We start from the raw sequence: 25163 nt of genomic DNA, 5'->3' as shown, positions 1-25163 counted from the left end.
TTTAATTTTCTCCTGGTGTAAATGGTTTAAATACAACATTTTCATAGCAATATGCATGTATTTTTTGTAAACAGAAGTAACACAAACTGCTCTGAAATAGCGAAGTTATATATGTTTAAGAATTTTGAGCTTGATTGATAATAAATATTATAAACATGTTACTTTGTACATGTATATTTTTACCATCTATTGAATAGGTCTTACTTTATTTCCTGCAACTTTATTTACCTTTTTCTGCAGCCATGTTTTAACAGCCATGCGCAGTCGCTTTAGTTCTATTTCCTGTATCGAGTTTGGCAATATTTAGGTCGGGCGAGATCGATCCTAGACGAGACAGGTCGATACTCAAGATGTTTCGTTCCATCTCTATGAAAGATAGCAGCTGTAGCCATGCTACATGTTTCTATGAAAATGTTTATCTTAATTCACTACTGAATGCTTCAATTGCTGGTGTACTGAGAGTAGTTCATCTTAATTTACTGTAGAAAAGTCTGAGTGTATGTACCCATTTTTCTTCCTTGAGCTTTTTATAGACAGAGTTTTTTATTATTACACAACCCCATATACTTTGTGTGGTTTCTCATTTCGTTAGGCACAATGATAGACTCTGATAGCTCATTTGATGATTTGCTATTAGAGGGAAAAGAGGCGAGACTGCTTAAGAAGCAATCAGGTACTTTTATTCCAGGTGTATGGCGCTTCATGTTCTTATAATACCTACTTATTCAAGTAGACATGCATCAGGTGTATAGCTCATCTTATTCTTATATTACCTACTTATTCAAGTAGACATGTATCTGGTGTATGACTCATCATATTTTTACATTGCCTTTTACATTACATATCAAGTAGAGCTCTATGGTTTAAAGTCAATGTTCTACCTAAGCATATGGTGAGCTACAGTTTAGGTAGGTTAGCTCACTGGCAGTGCTGTATTGGTATAGAATAGCTAGTCTGCTATATTGATAGTGATGCCAGCAACTACAGGCTCAGTATCGTGAGCCTAGAGTTGAACAGATCTGCCATGCAACAACAGAAGTTACTTCTGCAGAAGGCCAGCATATTCATATACCGTATTCTTTGATGAATTACAAAGGTCCAACTTTGTCCTTTACAGATATCATCAGCTACCAACTTGCAGATTTACTTACAGACGATGAAGATGATGGTTTGTGTCTTTCAAGGTACTCGCTATGCCTTCAGTAGTACTTCCTCACTCGCAAAAGTATTCGGAAAGACCAAATCAGTTCTTGGTTCTCTATCATTAGAAAGGTGAAAGAGGTTGTATTTAACATTTCTTTTATTTTCAGGCCAACAGGCTCTGATAGTCTGACTGAGAATTCGGACTCTCCTAACAGTCTTTTATTATCACAAGCCTCATGTTCTGATATTTCTCACTCTTCGTCTTCGGGCTCTAAGCGACGACTCACTTCCTTGATTGATGACTTTGATGGCCACCATCGGCAGTCATCTTTGACTGACTGCGAAGATTCCTCTTGTTCATCAAAGACAGACAGCGAGCTGCAAAGGGACTGTCAGTCAGGTGCGACGCATCGCTTGTCTAGAGGTGATCAGTCCAGCCAGTCATCTGACGGTGATGAAGCTTATGAAAGATGTAAGCCAGCTTTTATCGTTAAAGATTTATGTATATTCCTTTACAAATCTCACGCAATCTCACTGAAGTCATTATCATGGGGTTGTCTTGTTTCCTATAGATTTAGAGAGAATTAGGGGAGGCCCTTACAGCCACCAGCAGCGCAACGCGGAGTACTTTACTGACGACGAAAGGTTAGTTTGCTGAAGCTTTTTTGCTTGTGTCTGTACAAACAACTCTTTAGGCTGTAGGATGGTACAAAGATGCCTCTCACACTCATTCCATAGAGTCTTCTCGCAAAGTTTACTTTCGTTCACTATTATTCACCCATTATTTTTGTTCATTCTGTTCATTCATGACACACTTTGACACACTCGCCTCTTGTATCTCTCTACTTTTATGAAAGTTTTTTAGTGTTTTGCATAAGCTAGCGAGTACCCTAAAACCTGTTTAATTTTTTATAAATCGTTTTTTGTACAGGAGCGAAAGCTAAGTGTTTGCATTAATTATCAAAGTAATGACATCGTCTATTTGGGTCATGAGGTTGAGCGACTCTAGAAGCTTGTTCAGTACATTCATCATCTATTCCAATGCGTTCAATACTGCAATGTCATGACGTTCTAGTTACAGTCCTATGTCAGCTAGAAGGATGCATCAACTATATTTCTATTTTTGCTTTGTTCACCAGTTTAGATGATTTCATAGTCTCTGACGAGGCTTCACTTAGCGGTGAGAGTAGCGCAGATGATAGGCTCTTCTATATCAAGACCACAAATTTACTCGAGGAGAGGTAAACTAGCTCTGCTCTATTATTTTCACTTTACTCAGCTCTTTCAACGGTCAGTTTATTAGTGCTTTACTAACCGCTGTGTTAGCTAGCTAGCTACTTGCTGACACATGTCAATTCTGCGGTTACTAGTTTGTGATTTGCGTGATGTCACACATGGATGGGGAATGGCTAATAGTATATTTGGTTGTCTTCAGGTCAACTAGCGTTGCCGAGTCCTTATCATCTCAGGCTTCTGATGATTCAGTGGGTAGGTGCTTTACTTTAGTCTAGTCGGGTACTTAAGCTCAGCTTTATCTCATATGTCATGATATCATTTATCTTCTATTGTTTTTACCCTACCATGTACATTCAGTTAAATACGCTGCTCATTCACACATGTGTATATTGAAGAGGATGGTCCTCACTTCAATCTCTCCGATGACATGACATCGATTTCCTTAGAAAAAACAAAAGAAGAATCAAGCTCAATATATCTACACGATTCAGTATCAAATGAAGGTTGTTTCAAAATTCCTGGTAGGCACTATATGTCATTCTCTGTATGGTTGATATGACATACAGCCAAACCTCAATATGTGAAATTAACCTTTTTGACAAACATAAAACCTTTAATTGAACCCCACCTCTATTTGAACGCCACCTGGAGAGATGATTTGACAAATAAACCGCCACCTCCATTTGAACGCCACTTTTGACATTTTTTGATCTTCATGAGCCCATAATATCAATTGATTAGTAGAAAAATGTCCACAAAATGGCATTAATAATGAATCATTTACATCAATAAAAATTAATTTCTCGTCACTCAATTCCAAAGCTTTTCGTTTTTTTTTCGTTAAAATTTGAAAGCATAGAAACATAGAATTAATTAATCACTCTCTCAGGCTAATAGTATAGTTTCATGTTTAACGCGGTCTTGGTATCTCAAAGTGCATGTATATTTAAAAAATGGTTTACATTTACGATGGTGGATGAACAACTAGTTTTAAGGTGAAGGTTGCGTTTAGCAAGCAAAATATTTACGCGTTGCTTTTGTGCTAAATGCTACCCGTAAAAGTATTGCCCTGCCAAACATTAGTTTGAACTCTAATATCGACTAGATCAGCAAGGCGGAAGAAGAGTCGAGGTTAGAAGACATTGCCGAAGGTATTGAGCAACCAGAAGCTCGTTCCATTGAACGCAAAAATCAGAACGCAGTTATTCGAGTGAATGATGCAAATATTTTGGTTTTAAAAACGGTAATTTTTTTTGCATGTGATATATGTATGGTTTGTTTGTGTCACTTGTTTATGAACATATACCTTTTTAGCATTTGATCGATTATCATTACATAACTTAGAAATTTGCAGATTTATAGCATATTCTTTAATAGCACCCTTGTGGTTGTCTTAACACGGCTTACAATGGATCGACGCTCATAATTCCTCTTCTATTGCATATAAAGAGCTAGTTTTGGCTGTAAACTGTAGCAAACATATCAGTGAGTGCAATGAGCTTTTATGCAACATTGTTAAATATAAAATCAAAATTTGCATCCAAATTTAGAATTTTAAAGAATTGAACGCTAAAAAATTGCATGGCAAAGGCTATATGTAATATCATCACAGATTAATTGCAATCAATAGATAACAACAGGTAGAAATATTTCTCAGCTTTCCAATGCATATTTTGTCTAGAGATTTTTTATAAGTTAGAGATAAGTTAGCAGATTTATTGCATCCAAAAGGTTTAACATCGCTCCGCTGAAAAAAGACGGCAAAATATAGGCGACATTCAGTTCGCCTGTAAAAGGGCTAAATTTATCTTCCCAAAATTCTGACAAGCTATTTAAAAAATACAACGCCAGTCTTTATTTGTACACCACCTCCAATTGACCGCCACAAGAGAGGAGAGGTTGAAAAATAGAGCCCCATGGCGTTCAATCAGAGGTTTTACAGTATTTTATGTTAAAACTGACTCATTCCTAAGCAAGCATTATTACAAAGATTCATTATATTCTATTTAATTCATTTTACAGCAAAAACACTTATTAATAACAACCTTGAGAAATTACATGTATATATCGCTTTAAAACAACCGCAGTATAATACTATTTTTAGAAATCTAAAGGAAAAAGAGTAATTTACATTTAAAAAGTATCAAGTAATAATCCGTCCAATATTGCTACTTTTAGTGACACGTCCGTGTAAGCAAAGATTTGACGATATATAGATTCAGTGGTAGACTGATGCGTGTAGCTTACTCGAGCATACCATAGATACAGTTTAACTCTACTAGATCTATAAATTTGAATTAATTTAGTACACAAATTTTTAATTATTTTTGTGTTATAATTATCCTTTTTATTAGCCTTTAACTTACAAAAGGGTAGTGTTTTGATAATGTTGTATTTATTTTGTATGTTGATACAAATGTTTGCTATCGAAGCATTTTTATGTAGAGGTTTGAATATATTGCATCGTGTGTGTTCTTATCGTATCTTGTGTACATTTTTGTATCATACATACAATAAGGTATCTTGTGTACCGTGCTGGGTCATACATACAATATGGGATCTTGTGTTCCGTGCTGGGTCATACATACTATATGGGATCCTATGTACAGTACATATGTACATTGTACCATCTATCCATGGAAATAATGTCCTGAAGCATAGCTGATTTTGTGGAATTGCCTCATAGCTAACTGAGTCGCATTGATATTGAATTGAATTTATGACTATCCTACAGCTGCGAGAGCTGCATTGATATCAGATAGTGATGACTCCTTTGATGAGTTGATTCAGGAAGGAGTGAAGAACCAGAGGGAGGCAACTTCTCATCAATCAGGTAAATATTGTATTCGTTGTCCATCTACACTCTACAGTATGTGACTGAGATATTTCTATATGAAATGCTTGAGTTCCTCATAAAAATTGGAGGGTTTTTATTGTGCAAATTTTATTTGTTTAAACACTGTTGCCTCCCTCTCTCTAACTCTCAGGACTTTTTAGGTAAGATTCTGTAAGGTTGTGTCACTGTGCTACTGTTACCTTGGCTTTTAGATGGATCTTCAGACAGAAATACAAGTTCTTCACTCGCGAAGTCAAAGCAAAAAGATTCTCTTGACCTGGTGATGACATTATACCCATAGTTTTCCACTTATCATTTTCATTTCGTCACCGGTCACTCATTTCATCATGTTTCGTCACTCTCTATCCCCTCTATTCACTGACTCTCTACTTCCTCCATTTACTGACTCTCTACCTCCTCTGTCCACTGACTCTCTACCTCCTCTATTCACTGACTCTCTTCCTCCTCTGTCCACTGACTCTCTACTAGAGTTGCCCCGATTTCAATATCGGTATCGGTGCCGATATGGGTATTAAGTATCTGAATCGGTATCGGCCGATCTTTTCTTAAAAAATCGGACACTTCAGATACTTTTTACATATCAACTATTTAGCAGAAACCTGTATTTCAGCCTGCTACTTTAATAACAAATCATCAGCTGCAAGTTCCTTGCTTTTATCTAATGATTTCCGAGCCTTTATAACAATATATTTCATGTCTATAGCCTAATAAACATCCACACAGCTGCATAATATTTTGGCTTTAGTCAGGACGTAATCACCAAGTGCGGTATTTCCCAATTACAGCGATATGATTTGTTGCAGCCAATCACAAACAAGAGAACCATAACGAGCAACAAGAATGCGGTGTAATGTTTCTATTTACTAGCATTGCGAAAGTAATTTGAGCAGTTGATGCATAAAGTTATCTATCTCTCTCTTGATCCTGACGATATGATGTATCGTTTGTATTGCATAAAATAACCTCAGTGGCTTACCGGTGTTTAGCCTGCCCTCCATCATCTGGAGCCTGCAAGTCCTTCAGTACAACTGGCTACATCGATAATGATAGAAGATGAAGACGTCTCACTGAGTTAATTGAATCACTAACGGTAATTAAAAGACGCATTTATTTGCTTTAGACTTGTACAGGCGCAGCCGTTCGTTCAGCAGTAGAAAAGAGACTTCATTATCACAGAGAAAATTGTACCACTAACTGTAATTACCATTAATAATAACATATTTCAAGAAACATGGACTGTTTTGTTATTAGATGCACGGTATGTCAGTATGTGAATATATATACATGTATATCTTTTTTCATAAATACAAACAAATAAATACATTAATATTTATATTTTCTTGGCATTATATTTATACTTGCATAACAAATGAACAACTATCTATGCAACACAAAAGAATCTGAATCGGATTATTTTTCATTAAGAATCGGTATATCAGATCGGTATCTGAATCGGCTGGTGAAATTAGAATCGGGGCGTCTCTACTCTCTACCTCCTCTGTCCACTGACTCTCTACCTCCTCTATTCACTGACTCTCTTCTTCCTCTGTTTACTGACTCTCTACCTCCTCTATTCACTGACTCTCTACCTCCTCTATTCACTGACTCTCTACCTCTTCTATTCACTGACTCTCTACCTCCTCTATTCACTGACTCTCTACTTCCTCCATTTACTGACTCTCTACCTCCTCTATTCGCTGACTCTCTACCTCCTCTGTTTACTGACTCTCTACCTCTTCTATTCACTGACTCTCTACTTCCTCTATTCACTGACTCTCTACTTCCTCTATTCACTGACTCTCTTCTTCCTCTGTTTACTGACTCTCTACCTCCTCTGTTTACTGACTCTCTACTTCCTCTATTCACTGACTCTCTACCTCCTCTATTCACTGACTCTCTACCTCCTCTATTCACTGACTCTCTACTTCCTCTATTCACTGACTCTCTACTTCCTCTATTCACTGACTCTCTACCTCTTCTATTCACTGACTCTCTACTTCCTCTATTCACTGACTCTCTACTTCCTCTATTCACTGACTCTCTACTTCCTCTATTCACTGACTCTCTACCTCCTCTATTTACTGACTCTCTACTTCCTCTATTTACTGACTCTCTACTTCCTCTATTTACTGACTATCTACCTCCTCTGTCCACTGACTCTCTACCTCCTCTATTCACTGACTCTCTACCTCCTCTTTTTACTGACTCTCTACTTCCTCTGTTTACTGACACTAGTTTTATTAGCGTACTGATTAATTTTCTATCTTTTTAGTATTTTGGTAACAACCTGTACGTCGCTGCCATTGTTTACTAATATCAGCTTTAAAGGCTGACTTGCAACAAAATTCACATTTCAGTTATTTGGTATCATAATATTCACCTTGTCTTACTCTGTTGTGTTGTAGGTGCAAAATATGGTAATGTGATTACAAGCTCTTAAAAGCAAAAAAATGAACATTTAATCGCAGCCACACGAGACCGCCGTAGTTTAGATTCGCTTTCAAAAGTGGCTCAAATGTGACCTAGTTGTTACAGGATTGTTTCTGTTTACACTTTCATGCAACCTCATTCGTCGAAATATTTTCACAAATATACTTCAGGCATTCAATAAAACTATGTCTAGTCTATCGTTATTGTAATGCTGTCACTTTTAGCACTGATATCTTATAACTTACCGTAAATATTCGTTTAATTTTCTAACCTTAGCTCGAAGGAGTACATATCATTGTCTGATAAACATGACGAGCCTGTCGGTCACCTGTGATAATCCAAAAGTGCTGCAGAAATTATTTGCGAAGTATTGGGTCACATGATCAGATTACTAGTTGACGATTAGATAATGCCGAAACAAAACTGTAAAGTTGAGAGCATCTATATTTGATACAGGGTCTTTGGTGAAACCCGAAATGTTTGTCATAAACTAGTGTTACGATAAGTTTTATATTGAGCTTTTTATCGGCCTTTCAATTCACATGAAAAAATCACGTGACAAGACAATAACCAAAATTCATGGCTACGTCATCGAAATTAAGAGATTCCAATCTATGGCGGCTTTTCGTTTTTGAGCTTTTAAGAGCTTGTAATCACATTTCCACATATTTGGCACCTACAACACAAAAGAGTAAGACATGGTGAATCTTTTGATACCAAATAACTGTAATGTGAATTTTATTGCAAGTCAACCTTTAAGCTTTCGTTTGTTAAGTTGGGAGCCCTATTCCCACCACCTAACACAAGCAAAGCGATTGTTTAGGAGCTTTATGATAAATGCATATGTGCACACAACTCACGAAAATTATTCATCATCGGCCGTACCCAAACCCTTCTACCGAAATCCCATCCAAAAGTTTAACCATTTTTTGTGTGGAGTCGTTCAATTATAATAATGATACAAAACACATAAACCTATTTAGATATGTTACCAAATCTTTATCATTTGTAGACAATATCCTAAAATTAACCCATCTGATCGGATTATACATAAATAGAAAGATTAATTTGGCCTAAAATCGCCATTAAAACTTGACAAGCCTTTTTAATCAAAATTAAGGCCAGCCATTAAAACACCCATAAAGCCGTGCGACAGGTGGTAGAACCATAAAGCCATCCGTATTTCACAAGAAAAATGTGCACATTTCACCAGTCTATGGCATTGTCCTATTGCCGAAGGTTTCTGTAATTAACGTTGAAGTACTGAAAAGTAATCATTTCTTTTTTGCCGATTCTGCCAGACTCTGACATTTTGGACACTTATAATGAGTACTTTGGTATTTCAACTGATGTCCAAAGCAGTGAAAGTAAAGGAAATGATGATGATATTTTTCTAATGATTCTTATAAGATTATTACAATATTTAATTGGAAGAATAATTGTTCGATTTTATAAGATTATTATAAGATTTAGTTTTAAGAATAATCATTCGAATTTACAAGGTTGAAGTATATAGCGTCTGATGATGTGCAATATGTTACTGTTATTATTTTTCAAAAGTAATATCTGCAAAATTAAGTAATAGGCCTACATTTTCTTATAGATATACATCTATTTCTATGACAACCAGCTAAAATCTGTTTAGATTTCTAAATTCAGCATACTTTTTTAGAAATAAATACAGAAATCTAGATGAATATCACAACTTCTTGATATTGGTTGCTATGACGTTTTGAAATGTAAACAAAATTGTGCATTGGTTTTCGTTTCTCAAACTTTTACACCAGTTTTCTTAGAACTATGTTTTCGCACTAATGGCAAATGTGCTTTCAGTTTATTGACCATAAAATCTGCTGTAATTAAGCTGGAATCAAATTTTTTTCTCAAAATAACTGAGAATTTTCTCCTTCAGCTATTGTAGATAACTCTAAATCTCACACACCCGACTTAACCATGGTTTCTGTGACATGGCCCATTTCTTTATTTTGCTCCAGTTTGCAAAAAACTTCCAGACACACGTGAATGCTAATGCTTGCTTTTTGCTACATATCGCTGTCAAAACCACTCTACATTCAACACAACCAACTTTCAAACTGTGTATATTACACAGCAGTTTGCCATTTTACTTCTAATACTGCATTTCTCCTATTTCAGGGGGAGAGATATAAACATATAATCTTTTCCTTTCATTATTGCTGTTTATTGTACATAATAACACCCAGTACATTTCATCTACCATTGCAGTTATCCTATTGCACTGCAGTGCCATTCGACTGCTAATATTGCATTTCTCAACCATCAGTACCCTTTCTTTTTCCATTATCACTTTGGTCGTGGGCTGCATGACAGTGGAATATCACTTTGGTCGTGGGCTGTATGACAGGGGAATATCACTTTGGTCGTGGGCTGTATGACAGGGGAATTTCTAGTATATTTTCAATGTTTGCAATGATAATATATGCACATCCTTGTTTTTATGTTATTACTTTGCAATAAAGCATACGATATCTGCTCTTTCCTAGGATGTATCTTCTCTGGTATTGACTGACAGTGATGATGACGTAATGATGGTAAACGAACCTATTAAAACTTCTGGTAGACGACCTATATCTACTAATTCTCAGACTTGCCGCCCTTTTGCTCCCAGGGGCTTTGGCAATAGCTATACACCACCAACTAACAGGTAAGTTAGCATCTAGTTAAGCTATTGCCGTGTATCGTGCTAGGTTGTCTCTGCAATAGTGCTGATTGTAGGACAATATTTAACAGCAATCTAAAGCGTGTGACGATGACTTCAACAATCGGAGATACTTTGGCTGTCTTTGCTTTATCCACCAGATTGTGTTAATTTCCCATTTCTATAAATAGCAGTCTGACTTACTCTGCTTCTCATTATATAGATACAGTGCACCCTCGAGATCCGATTACCCTGACATAAGATTTTTTCACCTTACGAAGTGGAACATGGTAAGACATTCACCTCGCCATACAAATTTTATTTCACCATAAGAGTTGTAAAAAAATTTTGTCGGAGTTCGAATTTGGCAGTCGGTGAGTTTATTACGTACGTCGAAATAACAGACCTGCCAAAATGCGGTTCGCCGAAAACATTTTCACAACCTTTAGAAGAGGCACAATGACCGAATTTTCTCAGGTCGGCTTTCCATGTGGGAAATTTTGTGAAAAGCAAGAGCAAATATTCATTTTTAGCATTATACTCCATATTTTTATAAACTTTTATTCAGCATACAATATAACTACAAGTATCTATATTTAATTTGTTAACTATGGAATCTGAGACCGATACAAACCTTACAAGACGAAGGAAAAATTATTTTTATGACAACACAATTAGAGGTCGTAAATAAGTAAAAAGAAGGCGCTGGTATTGTATTCTCTGCACCAGCAGGAAAGCTGTGTCTTCCTGGCCATTTCTGCTTTTCATGACCCTAAAGTATTAAAAATTTTCTTTCAAAAACATTGGAACAAATTGGAAAAAACAATTGGACAGGATTAGACAACCTTTTTTAGCCTGCCAAAAAAGTCCATTTCATTACGTAGTAAATTTAGTTTTTAACTGTATTGTAACATAATCAGCATTGATACGTCTTTGCCTCTTCTCTGCTCTACTCGCTACATGTACCATCTCAAGTCACATTACTCCAAAGGTATGTACGTCCTGTATAATTATCATTGATACGTCTTTGCCTCTTCTCTGCTCTACTCGCTACATGTACCATCTCAAGTCACATTTCTCCAAAGGTATGTACGTCCTGTATAATTAGCATTGATACGTCTTTGCCTCTTCTCTGCTCTACTCACTACATGTACCATCTCAAGTCATGTTACTCCAAAGGTATGTACGTCCTGTATAATTAGCATTGATATGTCTTTGCCTCTTCTCTGCTCTACTCGCTACATGTACCATCTCAAGTCATGTTACTCCAAAGGTATGTACGTCCTGTATAATTAGCATTGATACGTCTTTGCCTCTTCTCTGCTCTACTCGCTACATGTACCATCTCAAGTCATGTTACTCCAAAGGTATGTACGTCCTGTATAATTAGCATTGATATGTCTTTGCCTCTTCTCTGCTCTACTCGCTACATGTACCATCTCAAGTCACATTACTCCAAAGGTATGTACGTCCTGTATAATTAGCATTGATATGTCTTTGCCTCTTCTCTGCTCTACTCGCTACATGTACCATCTCAAGTCATGTTACTCCAAAGGTATGTACGTCCTGTATAATTAGCATTGATACGTCTTTGCCTCTTCTCTGCTCTACTCGCTACATGTACCATCTCAAGTCACATTACTCCAAAGGTATGTACGTCCTGTATAATTAGCATTGATACGTCTTTGCCTTTTCTCTGCTCTACTCGCTACATGTACCATCTCAAGTCATGTTACTCCAAAGGTATGTACGTCCTGTATAATTAGCATTGATACGTCTTTGCCTCTTCTCTGTTCTACTCGCTACATGTACCAGCTCAAGTCACATTACTCCAAAGGTATGTACGTCCTGTATAATTAGCATTGATACGTCTTTGCCTCTTCTCTGCTCTACTCGCTACATGTACCATCTCAAGTCATGTTACTCCAAAGGTATGTACGTCCTGTATAATTAGCATTGATATGTCTTTGCCTCTTCTCTGCTCTACTCGCTACATGTACCATCTCAAGTCACATTACTCCAAAGGTATGTACGTCCTGTATAATTAGCATTGATATGTCTTTGCCTCTTCTCTGCTCTACTCGCTACATGTACCATCTCAAGTCATGTTACTCCAAAGGTATGTACGTCCTGTATAATTAGCATTGATACGTCTTTGCCTCTTCTCTGCTCTACTCGCTACATGTACCATCTCAAGTCACATTACTCCAAAGGTATGTACGTCCTGTATAATTAGCATTGATACGTCTTTGCCTTTTCTCTGCTCTACTCGCTACATGTACCATCTCAAGTCATGTTACTCCAAAGGTATGTACGTCCTGTATAATTAGCATTGATACGTCTTTGCCTCTTCTCTGCTCTACTCGCTACATGTACCATCTCAAGTCACATTACTCCAAAGGTATGTACATCCTGTATAATTAGCATTGATACGTCTTTGCCTCCTCTCTGCTCTACTCGCTACATGTACCAGCTCAAGTCACATTACTCCAAAGGTATGTACGTCCTGCTTAGTAAATAAAATTTCTTTTTTCTTTTCGGTAGCCATTAAATGGTCAAGTGCACGAGAGGCCACTTTTGGTAACTGCATCGCTCGGCCTTTCTTGTTGAATTAGGTTGAAAAAGGTTTTAACCAGACATGCTAAATGTAAAAGTGGAGACAGCAACTGATGATGAATAAAGGTTTCGTGGTATAAAGTTGAAATTCAGTAAAATTGTTGAAAAACATACTAAAACTTAGTTCCAAGTGTGAGTTTAGTAAGCTAAACTTATTTGAAGTGGACTGAAAGTTTATGTTATGCGTACGTCTTAAAGGTAAGAACTTTTTACCGTATGTACTGCACTTAGTCACACATTATGATGTTGCATTTTACAATATTGCAGATCATAATCACTAGGTGCACTTAATACAACGCAGCTACTGTAGGTAACTATAGTTACTAATATTAACATAATATTTTGTTACTAATTTTCAATATGTACAGCATTTCTATAAAATTTTGGACGATTTTTACCATTTTTATTTTGCATCGTATAATTACAGTGGTTTCTATACCCCTACATACGGTTTTTTCACCATACGATGCCAACCTTGGAACGGATGAACATCGTATCTCGAGGGTGCGCTCTATGCGGTTAATGGCTCGAAGTTGAGCGAGCACGTAAACTTCTGTTCACAAGCTATCTCCATGTCCACGAACTTTCTTTCACACAAGTTGGCACTAATTTGTTTATCTTGTTCTGTCAATTCGTATGGTGCTGGTAGACCCGTTACTGCAAATTGTGTTTTGGAGTAAGTTTCTATTGTTCATTTTCAGAACACTTTCTGAAGAAAAGCAGCCCGTATTTCAAGCAAAGACTGAGCCGAGGCTCCGAACGACTGAAAGCAGTTTTTTGGCATCATTGTCAACTCATCTTAATAAAAATCAGCGAAGACACCATGCTGCTGAGAAGTAAGTGAACACTTAGCATTAGCTCAACTTGGCAGAGTTTTGTTGTAATTGAACAATGCAGGAAGTTGAACGACATCGAAAGCTCAGTCTATCACAGGTAATCAGTCTGTTACAGGTACTTGACCTGTTACAGGTACTTGATATGTTACGTGTTTTCGATCTGTTACGGGTACTTGATTCGTTTTGGATACTTGGTTTGTTACGGTTACTTGATCAGTTACGGGAACTTGATTTGTTACGGGTATTTGATCTGTTACGGGTACTTGATCAGTTACGGGTACTTGATCTGTTACGGGTACTTGATCTGTTACGGGTACTTGATCTGTTATGGGTACTTGATCAGTTACGGGTACTTGATCTGTTACGGGTACTTGATCTGTTACGGGTACTTGATCAGTTACGGGTACTTGATCTGTTACGGGTACTTCATCTGTTACGGGTACTTGATCAGTTACGGTTACTTGATCTGTTACGGGTACTTGATCTGTTACGGGTACTTGATCTGTTCCAGGTACGTGCGGGAGTTTAAGAAATACAAAGATGAGCTAGTGAAGAGGCTCAATGCTTTTTACAACCAAAATATATTTAGTAACAAAGTAGGTTACGATACTGTTAGCTATCTTATTACATGCTTTTTATCTCATTCAGCAGTTAGATTTTGGTTTTGTCATTCTGTTTATCAAAATTTGTGGTATCCTTGTTTTTTTACCGCAATGGCGTAGTAGCTTTATAGTATTACTACTATAGTTGCGGTATAGGTGTAGTATCATCATAGTTACGCTGTACTATAGTTCTATGTAGTATCATCATAGTTACTCTGTACTATAGTTGTATGTAGTATCATCATAGTTACTCTGTACTATAGTTCTATGTAGTATCATCATAGTTACTCTGTACTATAGTTCTATGTAGTATCATCATAGTTACTCTGTACTATAGTTGTATGTAGTATCATCATAGTTACTCTGTACTATAGTTTTATGTAGTATCATCATAGTTACTCTGTACTATAGTTGTATGTAGTATCATCATAGTTACTCTGTACTATAGTTCTATGTAGTATCATCATAGTTACTCTGTACTATAGTTGTATGTAATATCATCATAGTTACTCTGTACTATAGTTTTATGTAGTATCATCATAGTTACGCTGTACTATAGTTCTATGTAGTATCATCATAGTTACTCTGTACTATAGTTCTATGTAGTATCATCATAGTTACTCTGTACTATAGTTTTATGTAGTATCATCATAGTTACTCTGTACTATAGTTGTATGTAGTATCATCATAGTTACTATGTACTATAGTTTTATGTAGTATCATCATAGTTACTCTGTACTATAGTTCTATGTAGTATCATCATAGTTACTCTGTACTATAGTTCTATGTAGTATCATCATAGTTACTCTGTACTATAGTTGTATGTAGTATCATCATAGTTACTCTGTACTATAGTTCTATGTAGTATCATCATAGTTACTCTGTACTATAGTTGTATGTAGTATCATCATAGTTACTCTGTACTATAGTTCTATGTAGTATCATCATAGTTACTCTGTACTATAGTTGTATGTAGTATCATCATAGTTACTCTGTACTATAGTTCTATGTAGTATCATCATAGTTACTCTGTACTATAGTTCTATGTAGTATCATCATAGTTACTCTGTACTATAGTTTTATGTAGTATCATCATAGTTACTCCGTACTATAGTTGTATGTAGTATCATCATAGTTACTCTGTACTATAGTTCTATGTAGTATCATCATAGTTACTCTGTACTATAGTTGTATGTAATATCATCATAGTTACTCTGTACTATAGTTTTATGTAGTATCATCATAGTTACGCTGTACTATAGTTCTATGTAGTATCATCATAGTTACTCTGTACTATAGTTCTATGTAGTATCATCATAGTTACTCTGTACTATAGTTGTATGTAATATCATCATAGTTACTCTGTACTATAGTTTTATGTAGTATCATCATAGTTACGCTGTACTATAGTTCTATGTAGTATCATCATAGTTACTCTGTACTATAGTTTTATGTAGTATCATCATAGTTACTCTGTACTATAGTTGTATGTAGTATCATCATAGTTACTATGTACTATAGTTTTATGTAGTATCATCATAGTTACTCTGTACTATAGTTCTATGTAGTATCATCATAGTTACTCTGTACTATAGTTCTATGTAGTATCATCATAGTTACTCTGTACTATAGTTGTATGTAGTATCATCATAGTTACTCTGTACTATAGTTCTATGTAGTATCATCATAGTTACTCTGTACTATAGTTGTATGTAATATCATCATAGTTACTCTGTACTATAGTTTTATGTAGTATCATCATAGTTACTCTGTACTATAGTTGTATGTAATATCATCATAGTTACGCTGTACTATAGTTCCATGTAGTATCATCATAGTTACTCTGTACTATAGTTGTATGTAGTATCATCATAGTTACGCTGTACTATAGTTGTATGTAGTATCATCATAGTTACTCTGCACTATAGTTGTATGTAGTATCATCATAGTTACTCTGTACTATAGTTTTATGTAGTATCATCATAGTTACTCTGTACTATAGTTGTATGTAGTATCATCATAGTTACTCTGTACTATAGTTCTATGTAGTATCATCATAGTTACTCTGTACTATAGTTGTATGTAGTATCATCATAGTTACTCTGTACTATAGTTGTATGTAGTATCATCATAGTTACTCTGTACTATAGTTGTATGTAGTATCATCATAGTTACTCCGTACTACAGTTGTATGTAGTATCATCATAGTTACTCTGTACTATAGTTGTATGTAGTATCATCATAGTTACTCTGTACTATAGTTCTATGTAGTATCATCATAGTTACTCTGTACTATAGTTCTATGTAGTATCATCATAATTACTCTGTACTATAGTTGTATGTAGTATCATCATAGTTACTCTGTACTATAGTTGTATGTAGTATCATCATAGTTACTCTGTACTATAGTTGTATGTAGTATCATCATAGTTACTCTGTACTATAGTTGTATGTAGTATCATCATAGTTACTCTGTACTATAGTTGTATGTAATATCATCATAGTTACGCTGTACTATAGTTCCATGTAGTATCATCATAGTTACTCTGTACTATAGTTGTATGTAGTATCATCATAGTTACGCTGTACTATAGTTGTATGTAGTATCATCATAGTTACTCTGCACTATAGTTGTATGTAGTATCATCATAGTTACTCTGTACTATAGTTTTATGTAGTATCATCATAGTTACTCTGTACTATAGTTGTATGTAGTATCATCATAGTTACTCTGTACTATAGTTCTATGTAGTATCATCATAGTTACTCTGTACTATAGTTGTATGTAGTATCATCATAGTTACTCTGTACTATAGTTCTATGTAGTATCATCATAGTTACTCTGTACTATAGTTGTATGTAGTATCATCATAGTTACTCCGTACTACAGTTGTATGTAGTATCATCATAGTTACTCTGTACTATAGTTGTATGTAGTATCATCATAGTTACTCTGTACTATAGTTCTATGTAGTATCATCATAGTTACTCTGTACTATAGTTCTATGTAGTATCATCATAATTACTCTGTACTATAGTTGTATGTAGTATCATCATAGTTACTCTGTACTATAGTTGTATGTAGTATCATCATAGTTACTCTGTACTATAGTTGTATGTAGTATCATCATAGTTACTCTGTACTATAGTTGTATGTAGTATCATCATAGTTACTCTGTACTATAGTTGTATGTAGTATCATCATAATTACTCTGTACTATAGTTGTATGTAGTATCATCATAGTTACTCTGTACTATAGTTGTATGTAGTATCATCATAGTTACTCTGTACTATAGTTCTATGTAGTATCATCATAGTTACTCTGTACTATAGTTGTATGTAATATCATCATAGTTACTCTGTACTATAGTTTTATGTAGTATCATCATAGTTACGCTGTACTATAGTTCTATGTAGTATCATCATAGTTACTCTGTACTATAGTTTTATGTAGTATCATCATAGTTACTCTGTACTATAGTTGTATGTAGTATCATCATAGTTACTATGTACTATAGTTTTATGTAGTATCATCATAGTTACTCTGTACTATAGTTCTATGTAGTATCATCATAGTTACTCTGTACTATAGTTCTATGTAGTATCATCATAGTTACTCTGTACTATAGTTGTATGTAGTATCATCATAGTTACTCTGTACTATAGTTCTATGTAGTATCATCATAGTTACTCTGTACTATAGTTGTATGTAATATCATCATAGTTACTCTGTACTATAGTTTTATGTAGTATCATCATAGTTACTCTGTACTATAGTTGTATGTAATATCATCATAGTTACGCTGTACTATAGTTCCATGTAGTATCATCATAGTTACTCTGTACTATAGTTGTATGTAGTATCATCATAGTTACGCTGTACTATAGTTCTATGTAGTATCATCATAGTTACTCTGTACTATAGTTTTATGTAGTATCATCATAGTTACTCTGTACTATAGTTGTATGTAGTATCATCATAGTTACTATGTACTATAGTTTTATGTAGTATCATCATAGTTACTCTGCACTATAGTTGTATGTAGTATCATCATAGTTACTCTGTACTATAGTTTTATGTAGTATCATCATAGTTACTCTGTACTATAGTTGTATGTAGTATCATCATAGTTACTCTGTACTATAGTTCTATGTAGTATCATCATAGTTACTCTGTACTATAGTTGTATGTAGTATCATCATAGTTACTCTGTACTATAGTTCTATGTAGTATCATCATAGTTACTCTGTACTATAGTTGTATGTAGTATCATCATAGTTACTCCGTACTACAGTTGTATGTAGTATCATCATAGTTACTCTGTACTATAGTTGTATGTAGTTTCATCATAGTTACTCTGTACTATAGTTCTATGTAGTATCATCATAGTTACTCTGTACTATAGTTCTATGTAGTATCATCATAATTACTCTGTACTATAGTTGTATGTAGTATCATCATAGTTACTCTGTACTATAGTTGTATGTAGTATCATCATAGTTACTCTGTACTATAGTTGTATGTAGTATCATCATAGTTACTCTGTACTATAGTTCTATGTAGTATCATCATAGTTACTCTGTACTATAGTTGTATGTAGTATCATCATAATTACTCTGTACTATAGTTGTATGTAGTATCATCATAGTTACTCTGTACTATAGTTGTATGTAGTATCATCATAGTTACTCTGTACTATAGTTGTATGTAGTATCATCATAGTTACTTTGTACTATAGTTTTATGTAGTATCATCATAGTTACTCTGTACTATAGTTGTACCCTAGGACACTTATGTATTCGCGGCATCTAACTTTCGCGTTTTCGCGGCAACCGCCTTTCGCGAAAATTTCATGAGCGAAACTAAACTATCATAACGAACGAGCGAAAACGCGAAATTAAATGGCTTTCTTCATTGATATTCACCATAAAAAAACGTCATATTAGAAATGCAGGCAATTTTCGTGTGTGGTTGGCTCATTGGGCAAGCTTTGCTAAACTCATTATAGCTAATACACCGACTGAGCAGCTTGGCAAAACAAATTAAGATAATAAGTTTTTTTTGGAAAAGCCTAGACAAATGAAGAAGATGATGATATTAGTTTAGTCATTGAATTTGTAACTGATGAGGATGACAGTCTGGTAGGGAAAGTCATAAAATTGAATAATAATTATTGTGGTGATGAATTTTATTACCAACCAAAAGCAATAACAACCCGGGGCCATGGCCACCGCGGCACCGCGTGCTATAAATACTTGAATTCTAATATTGGTACAACATCAGTCACTGCGGCAGGGACTTTGACATCATTGATAGTCCAGGAGACAAACTGCAGCAAGCGATCAAATTGCATTGTTGATCTCGCCTACACATTTCTACCTGCGGTTCACAAATACAAACTACTGTACTTTTCGAACGATTATCCGCTACTTTTTTCTGATGATTTGAGCCATGCGGCTTATAGGTAGGCCTACAAGGGTGCGGCTAATCACTGTGGCTTATTCTGTGGCTTTTTCTTTCACTGCTAGGGCGCACTAATCTCCAATTGGAATCTCCAATTAGTGCACTTCTAGCTGTGAAAGAAAATACGAAACAATGCCTCAGAAACAATGCCTCACGGTACTGTCCCGTTAGGCACTAAGTTAAAAAGCGTCGGATAATACGAAACTGTGCCGTTCTGCACTGTTCCGTTTTAAATGGCAATGTTGCTGCCACGTTAAAAAGCACAGTTCTTAGTTCTGCGGCCTATATTAAGGTGCGGCTTATGTATTGTTTTATTATCGTTTTTTGGAAAATAAAGCACACGCAGCTTATATAGAGGTGCGGTTTATAGTCCAAACAGTACGGTAGTCCCAAATTGAAAAATATTTCGTACCAGTGAACTGGACCTGAGGAATCTAATGTTTGTTCCACTGCATTTATTTTCACATCACTATATTTTCGCACTCATCAGAGCTGCGAAATTAAGTTCCAGCGAAATTTTACTCTGTATGCTACTCACGAAACTAAATACTAGCGAAATATAAGTGTCCTAGGGTATGTAGTATCATCATAGTTACGCTGTACTATAGTTGTATGTAGTATCATCATAGTTACTCTGTACTATAGTTTTATGTAGTATCATCATAGTTACTCTGTACTATAGTTTTATGTAGTATCATCATAGTTACTCTGTACTATAGTTGTATGTAGTATCATCATAGTTACTCTGTACTATAGTTGTATGTAGTATCATCATAGTTACTCTGTACTATAGTTGTATGTAGTATCATCATAGTTACTCTGTACTATAGTTGTATGTAGTATCATCATAGTTACTCTGTACTATAGTTGTATGTAGTATCATCATAGTTACTCTGTACTATAGTTGTATGTAGTATCATCATAGTTACTCTGTACTATAGTTCTATGTAGTATCATCATAGTTACTCTGTACTATAGTTGTATGTAGTATCATCATAGTTACTCTGTACTCTAGTTTTAGTGTGATTGTAATAGTACAGCTGTTGTCATTCTAGTACCGTGTTACGAGTCTGTGAACCTGTTTCAGTTGAATGATGTTACCATAACCTTCAATAAACGGCTACTTAAAACGGCTGGGTTGTGTAAATACATGAAGACCAGTGCCAGTCACGCTAGACAAGCTTCCATTGAGCTTTCGGAGAAAGTCTGTGATACAGCAGGTCGGTACAGCTAGTTGTGGCTTCTGTCTATCTCCAGAGATGGTTGTGATTCCTGTTATGGTGGCATCTACAAATTATTCGTGGTTGCAAACAAATTACATACAGATATGAGGTTTGCTTCTGTCTTCAATTTTTTGTATGTTAAACTGTTTTGTAGAGAGAGTTAGGGATACTTTGATACATGAGATGTGCCACGCTGCAGTTTGGATAGTGGATGGTGTAGAAGATGGTCACGGCAGGTAAGTTACATATCATATCACCCAGTACAATAAGTTACATGTAGGTATATTATCACATATCACATGTAAGGGGTATCATAAATACCCCTTACATCAGGTAAACTATGACTGCGGCTAAGCTAAGAGGCACGGCAGGTAACCTATCCATTACAGACTTGCAACAAAATTCACATTACAGTTATTTGGTATCAAAAGATTCACCATGTCTTACTCTGTTGTGTTGTAGGTGCAAAATATGTGGAAATGTGATTACAAGCTCTTCAAAGCTCAAAAACGAACAGTTAATCGCAGCCATCACGAAACCGTTAGATTGGAATCAGTTTATTTCTCTGACGTAGTCAATCCATTTGGTTATTGTTTTGACACGTGATGTTCTCACATGAATTGAAAGGCCAATAAAAGGCTCAATATAAAACCTCTCGTAGCACTAGTTTATGACAAACACTTCGGGTTTTACCGAAGAGCCCGTATCAAATATAGATGCTCGCTACTTTACAGTTTTGTTTCGGCTTGGTCTAATCGTCTAGTCGTAATCGGATCATGTGACCCATACTTCCTGCCAAACAGCGCAAATAATTTCTGCAGCATTTTTCAATTATCACAGGTGACCAACAGGCTCGTCATGTTTATCAGATGATGATATGTACTCCTTTGAGCTAAGATTAAAAAATTAATCGAATTTTCACGGTAGGCTACGAAATATCAGTGCTGAAAGTGACAGCATTACAATGATGATGAAATAGACGCATAAGGACAATAGACATAGTTTTATTCAATGCAAGAAGTATATTTGTGAAAATATTTCGACGACTGAGGTTCTGTGAAAGTGTAAACAGAAGCCATCTCGTTCAACTACGTCCCATTTGAGCCATTTTGGAAAGAGATTCTAATCTACGACAGTATTGTGATGGCGGCGATTAACTGTTTGTTTTTGAGCTTTTAAGAGCTTGTAATCACATTTCCACATATTTTGCACCTACAGCACAACAGAGTAAGACATGGTGAATCTTTTCATACCAAATAACTGTAATGTGAATTTTGTTGCAAGTCAACCTTTAACTACCGGTATTTATCGCCGCAGGTAAACTATTTATCACAGCTGTTGAACTAGCTACCAAAGCAGGTAAACTGCTTATCCCAGCAGGTAAATTAAAAAATGCACTTGTCAAAGCGGGTAATCTACTCATCACTGCAGGTGAACTACCTGTTGTTTACCTATCAAAGCTGGTAAACAACCTATCATGTCAGGTAAATTCTTTCTCACAACATGTAATCTACTACTTACAACAGGCAAACTTTACTTTACTGAAGGTAAACTACCTCTTACAGCAGGTAAGTTACCTCTTACAGCAAGTATACTACCTTTTAGAGAAGGCGAACTTGTTCAAATATTATTATATCATAGTAGTATAGATAATGTTGGATTATGTTTTAGAGTTGTCTGCTCGTCTTTATTATTATTCAACTTATATTTTACCCACAATTCTTTTTCTTCTCCCCTTGCTTGATTGTATCCTGATAATGGTGGCTGTATAATAAAAGGACTCAACTATAAATCCCTTATAATCGCGTATAAAACAATAGAACTGCCTCTTACAGCAGATAAACCACCATTCATATCGTGTGCATACAGCTTGAAGCCTTTATTGAAATTTTCAGCCTAGTAGCTCCATAGTCGTCACAAGTATTTCTCATCTACATAAGTGCTAAATACATTTCAGCTCAACATAGCCACATACATGTACATTATGTTCTACATACTTTGTGAAGGCTGTTTAATGACATGTGAAGTTTCTTAGTGCAGCTGCACGCTTTTTATGAGTTATGTTTTAAGGCATTCGTTTTACACATTCATAACTTTTTACCAATGTGATTATCATTTGAAATGGACTCATCATTACACATTCATATGCATTACAAATGTGATTATCACTTGAAATGGACTCATCATTACACATTCATATGCATTACAAATGTGATTATCACTTGAAATGGACTCATCATTACACATTCATATGCATTACAAATGAGTTTATCACTTGAAATGGACTCATCATTACACATTCATATGCATTACAAATGAGTTTATCACTTGAAATGGACTCATCATTACACATTCATATGCGTTACAAATGTGATTATCATTTGAAATGGACTCATCATTACACATTCATATGCGTTACAAATGTGATTATCATTTGAAATGGACTCATCATTACACATTCATATGCATTACAAATGTGATTATCATTTGAAATGGACTCATCATTACACATTCATATGCGTTACAAATGTGATTATCATTTGAAATGGACTCATCATTACACATTCATATGCATTACAAATGTGATTATCACTTGAAATGGACTCATCATTACACATTCATATGCATTACAAATGTGATTATCACTTGAAATGGACTCATCATTACACATTCATATGCATTACAAATAAGTTTATCGTCTGTATTACAATTGTTGCTCTATCACTTTGCTATTGGTCTCTGTATGACTGCAGGTATTGGCAATTCTGGAGTAGAAAGGCTGAGCTTGCATGTAAAGAACTTCCTTCCATCAGGCGTTGTCATAGTTACGACATTACAACTAAATTTGTCTATGAATGTACAAGGTGCAAGTACCAGTAAGTACCAAGTTGAAAGTTAAAGTGCATCTTAGAGTGCTTCTGTCTAATTGTCCCCAAGTTCTTGTCTGTAATTACCAATAACCAACCATGTCTAATTGTCCCCAAGTTCTTGTCTGTAATTACTAATAACCAACCATGTCTAATTGTCCCCAAGTTCTTGTCTGTAATTACCAATAACCAACCATGTCTAATTGTCCCCAAGTTCTTGTCTGTAATTACTAATAACCAACCATGTCTAATTGTCCCCAAGTTCTTGTCTGTAATTACCAATAACCAACCATGTCTAAGTGTCTCCAAGTTCTTGTCTGTAATTACTAATAACCGACCATGTCTAAGTGTCCCCAAGTTCTTGTCTGTAATTACTAATAACCAATCATGTCTACGTGTCCCCAAGTTCTTGTCGGTAATTTTCAATAACTCACCATACCCAAGCGTCCCCAAGCTCTTGTCTGTAATTTTTAATAACTAACCATGTCTGATTGTGTCCATGTTTTACTCTGTAATTAACAACAACCAATCATGTCTGGATTTCCGAAGTTCTTGTCTGTAAGCAAGTACTAGCTAGATGTGTATTACATTTATTTCCCTAAACAGCATAACTTCTAATATCTGCCCATCACAGAATAGGTCGGCACTCCAAGTCACTCGACACGGAAACAAAAGTCTGCGGCAGGTGTCACGGGAAGTTTCAGTTGTTGACTCGTACATCTAAAGGACAGATGACTCCAGTTTCTTCCACTCCCAATAGATTTGCCTTGTTTGTCAAGGTAAGCTTGAAGACACTATGGGTTTCATAGCTTGGCATCAGCCTCTTCGCGGTAGTATTTCAAGTCATTGTATGTCATGGCTGTGTGATATTTTCTGTAGGACAATTATGGTCGGATTAGGAAGGAAACCTCATCACACCAGCAAACCATGCAGCAGTTGTCAGAGAATTTTACTAGGCGACTCAATTTCTAACCATACATTGATGTAATTTCATTTTCTTACTCAGTTGCTCCTCTACACGGACCTATCATATCGTTCCATATTGTAAAATCACGCATGACTACTATCATCTGATTTCAGTGAACTGTCTAATATATTTTTCAGCTAATCTAGTTTTAATCTAATCTCTAGTTTGCGTTTTTACCACAAGTGTTTGTTCTTGCCTTATTGAACGGTTGCACGATGAGTAGATGAGAAATACAGTCGAATAC

At 35.5% G+C, this 25163-nt stretch overlaps 1 protein-coding gene across 1 annotated transcript; it reads left to right on the top strand.

Annotated features, from left to right (window-relative positions):
- Positions 1-597: 597 nt before the first annotated feature.
- Positions 598-25128, top strand: LOC137388588 (germ cell nuclear acidic protein-like). The gene is made up of 17 exons (XM_068075069.1): positions 598-673; positions 1118-1184; positions 1311-1615; positions 1716-1788; positions 2283-2384; positions 2579-2631; positions 2775-2900; positions 5114-5212; positions 5428-5495; positions 10189-10349; positions 13661-13795; positions 14307-14391; positions 20950-21082; positions 21240-21321; positions 23839-23961; positions 24587-24731; positions 24832-25128. The coding sequence occupies exons 1-17, from the start codon at positions 598-600 to the stop codon at positions 24922-24924; spliced, it is 1926 nt and encodes a 641-aa protein (XP_067931170.1). The 3' UTR covers positions 24925-25128.
- The last annotated feature ends 35 nt before the right edge of the window (positions 25129-25163 follow it).

This window comes from Watersipora subatra, chromosome 2 (assembly GCF_963576615.1).
Source record: "Watersipora subatra chromosome 2, tzWatSuba1.1, whole genome shotgun sequence".
In the NCBI taxonomy this organism is placed as follows: domain Eukaryota; kingdom Metazoa; phylum Bryozoa; class Gymnolaemata; order Cheilostomatida; family Watersiporidae; genus Watersipora; species Watersipora subatra.
This window is presented reverse-complemented; position numbering and strand designations above follow the sequence as displayed.

Excerpts from the sequence above, each read along its gene's own strand:
- LOC137388588 (XM_068075069.1), top strand. The coding sequence starts at position 598 with ATGATAGACTCTGATAGCTCATTTGATGATTTGCTATTAGAGGGAAAA. Across the intron at positions 1,185-1,310 it reads GATGGTTTGTGTCTTTCAAG|GCCAACAGGCTCTGATAGTC; the intron begins GTACTCGCTATG and ends TTTTATTTTCAG. Across the intron at positions 2,385-2,578 it reads ACAAATTTACTCGAGGAGAG|GTCAACTAGCGTTGCCGAGT; the intron begins GTAAACTAGCTC and ends GGTTGTCTTCAG.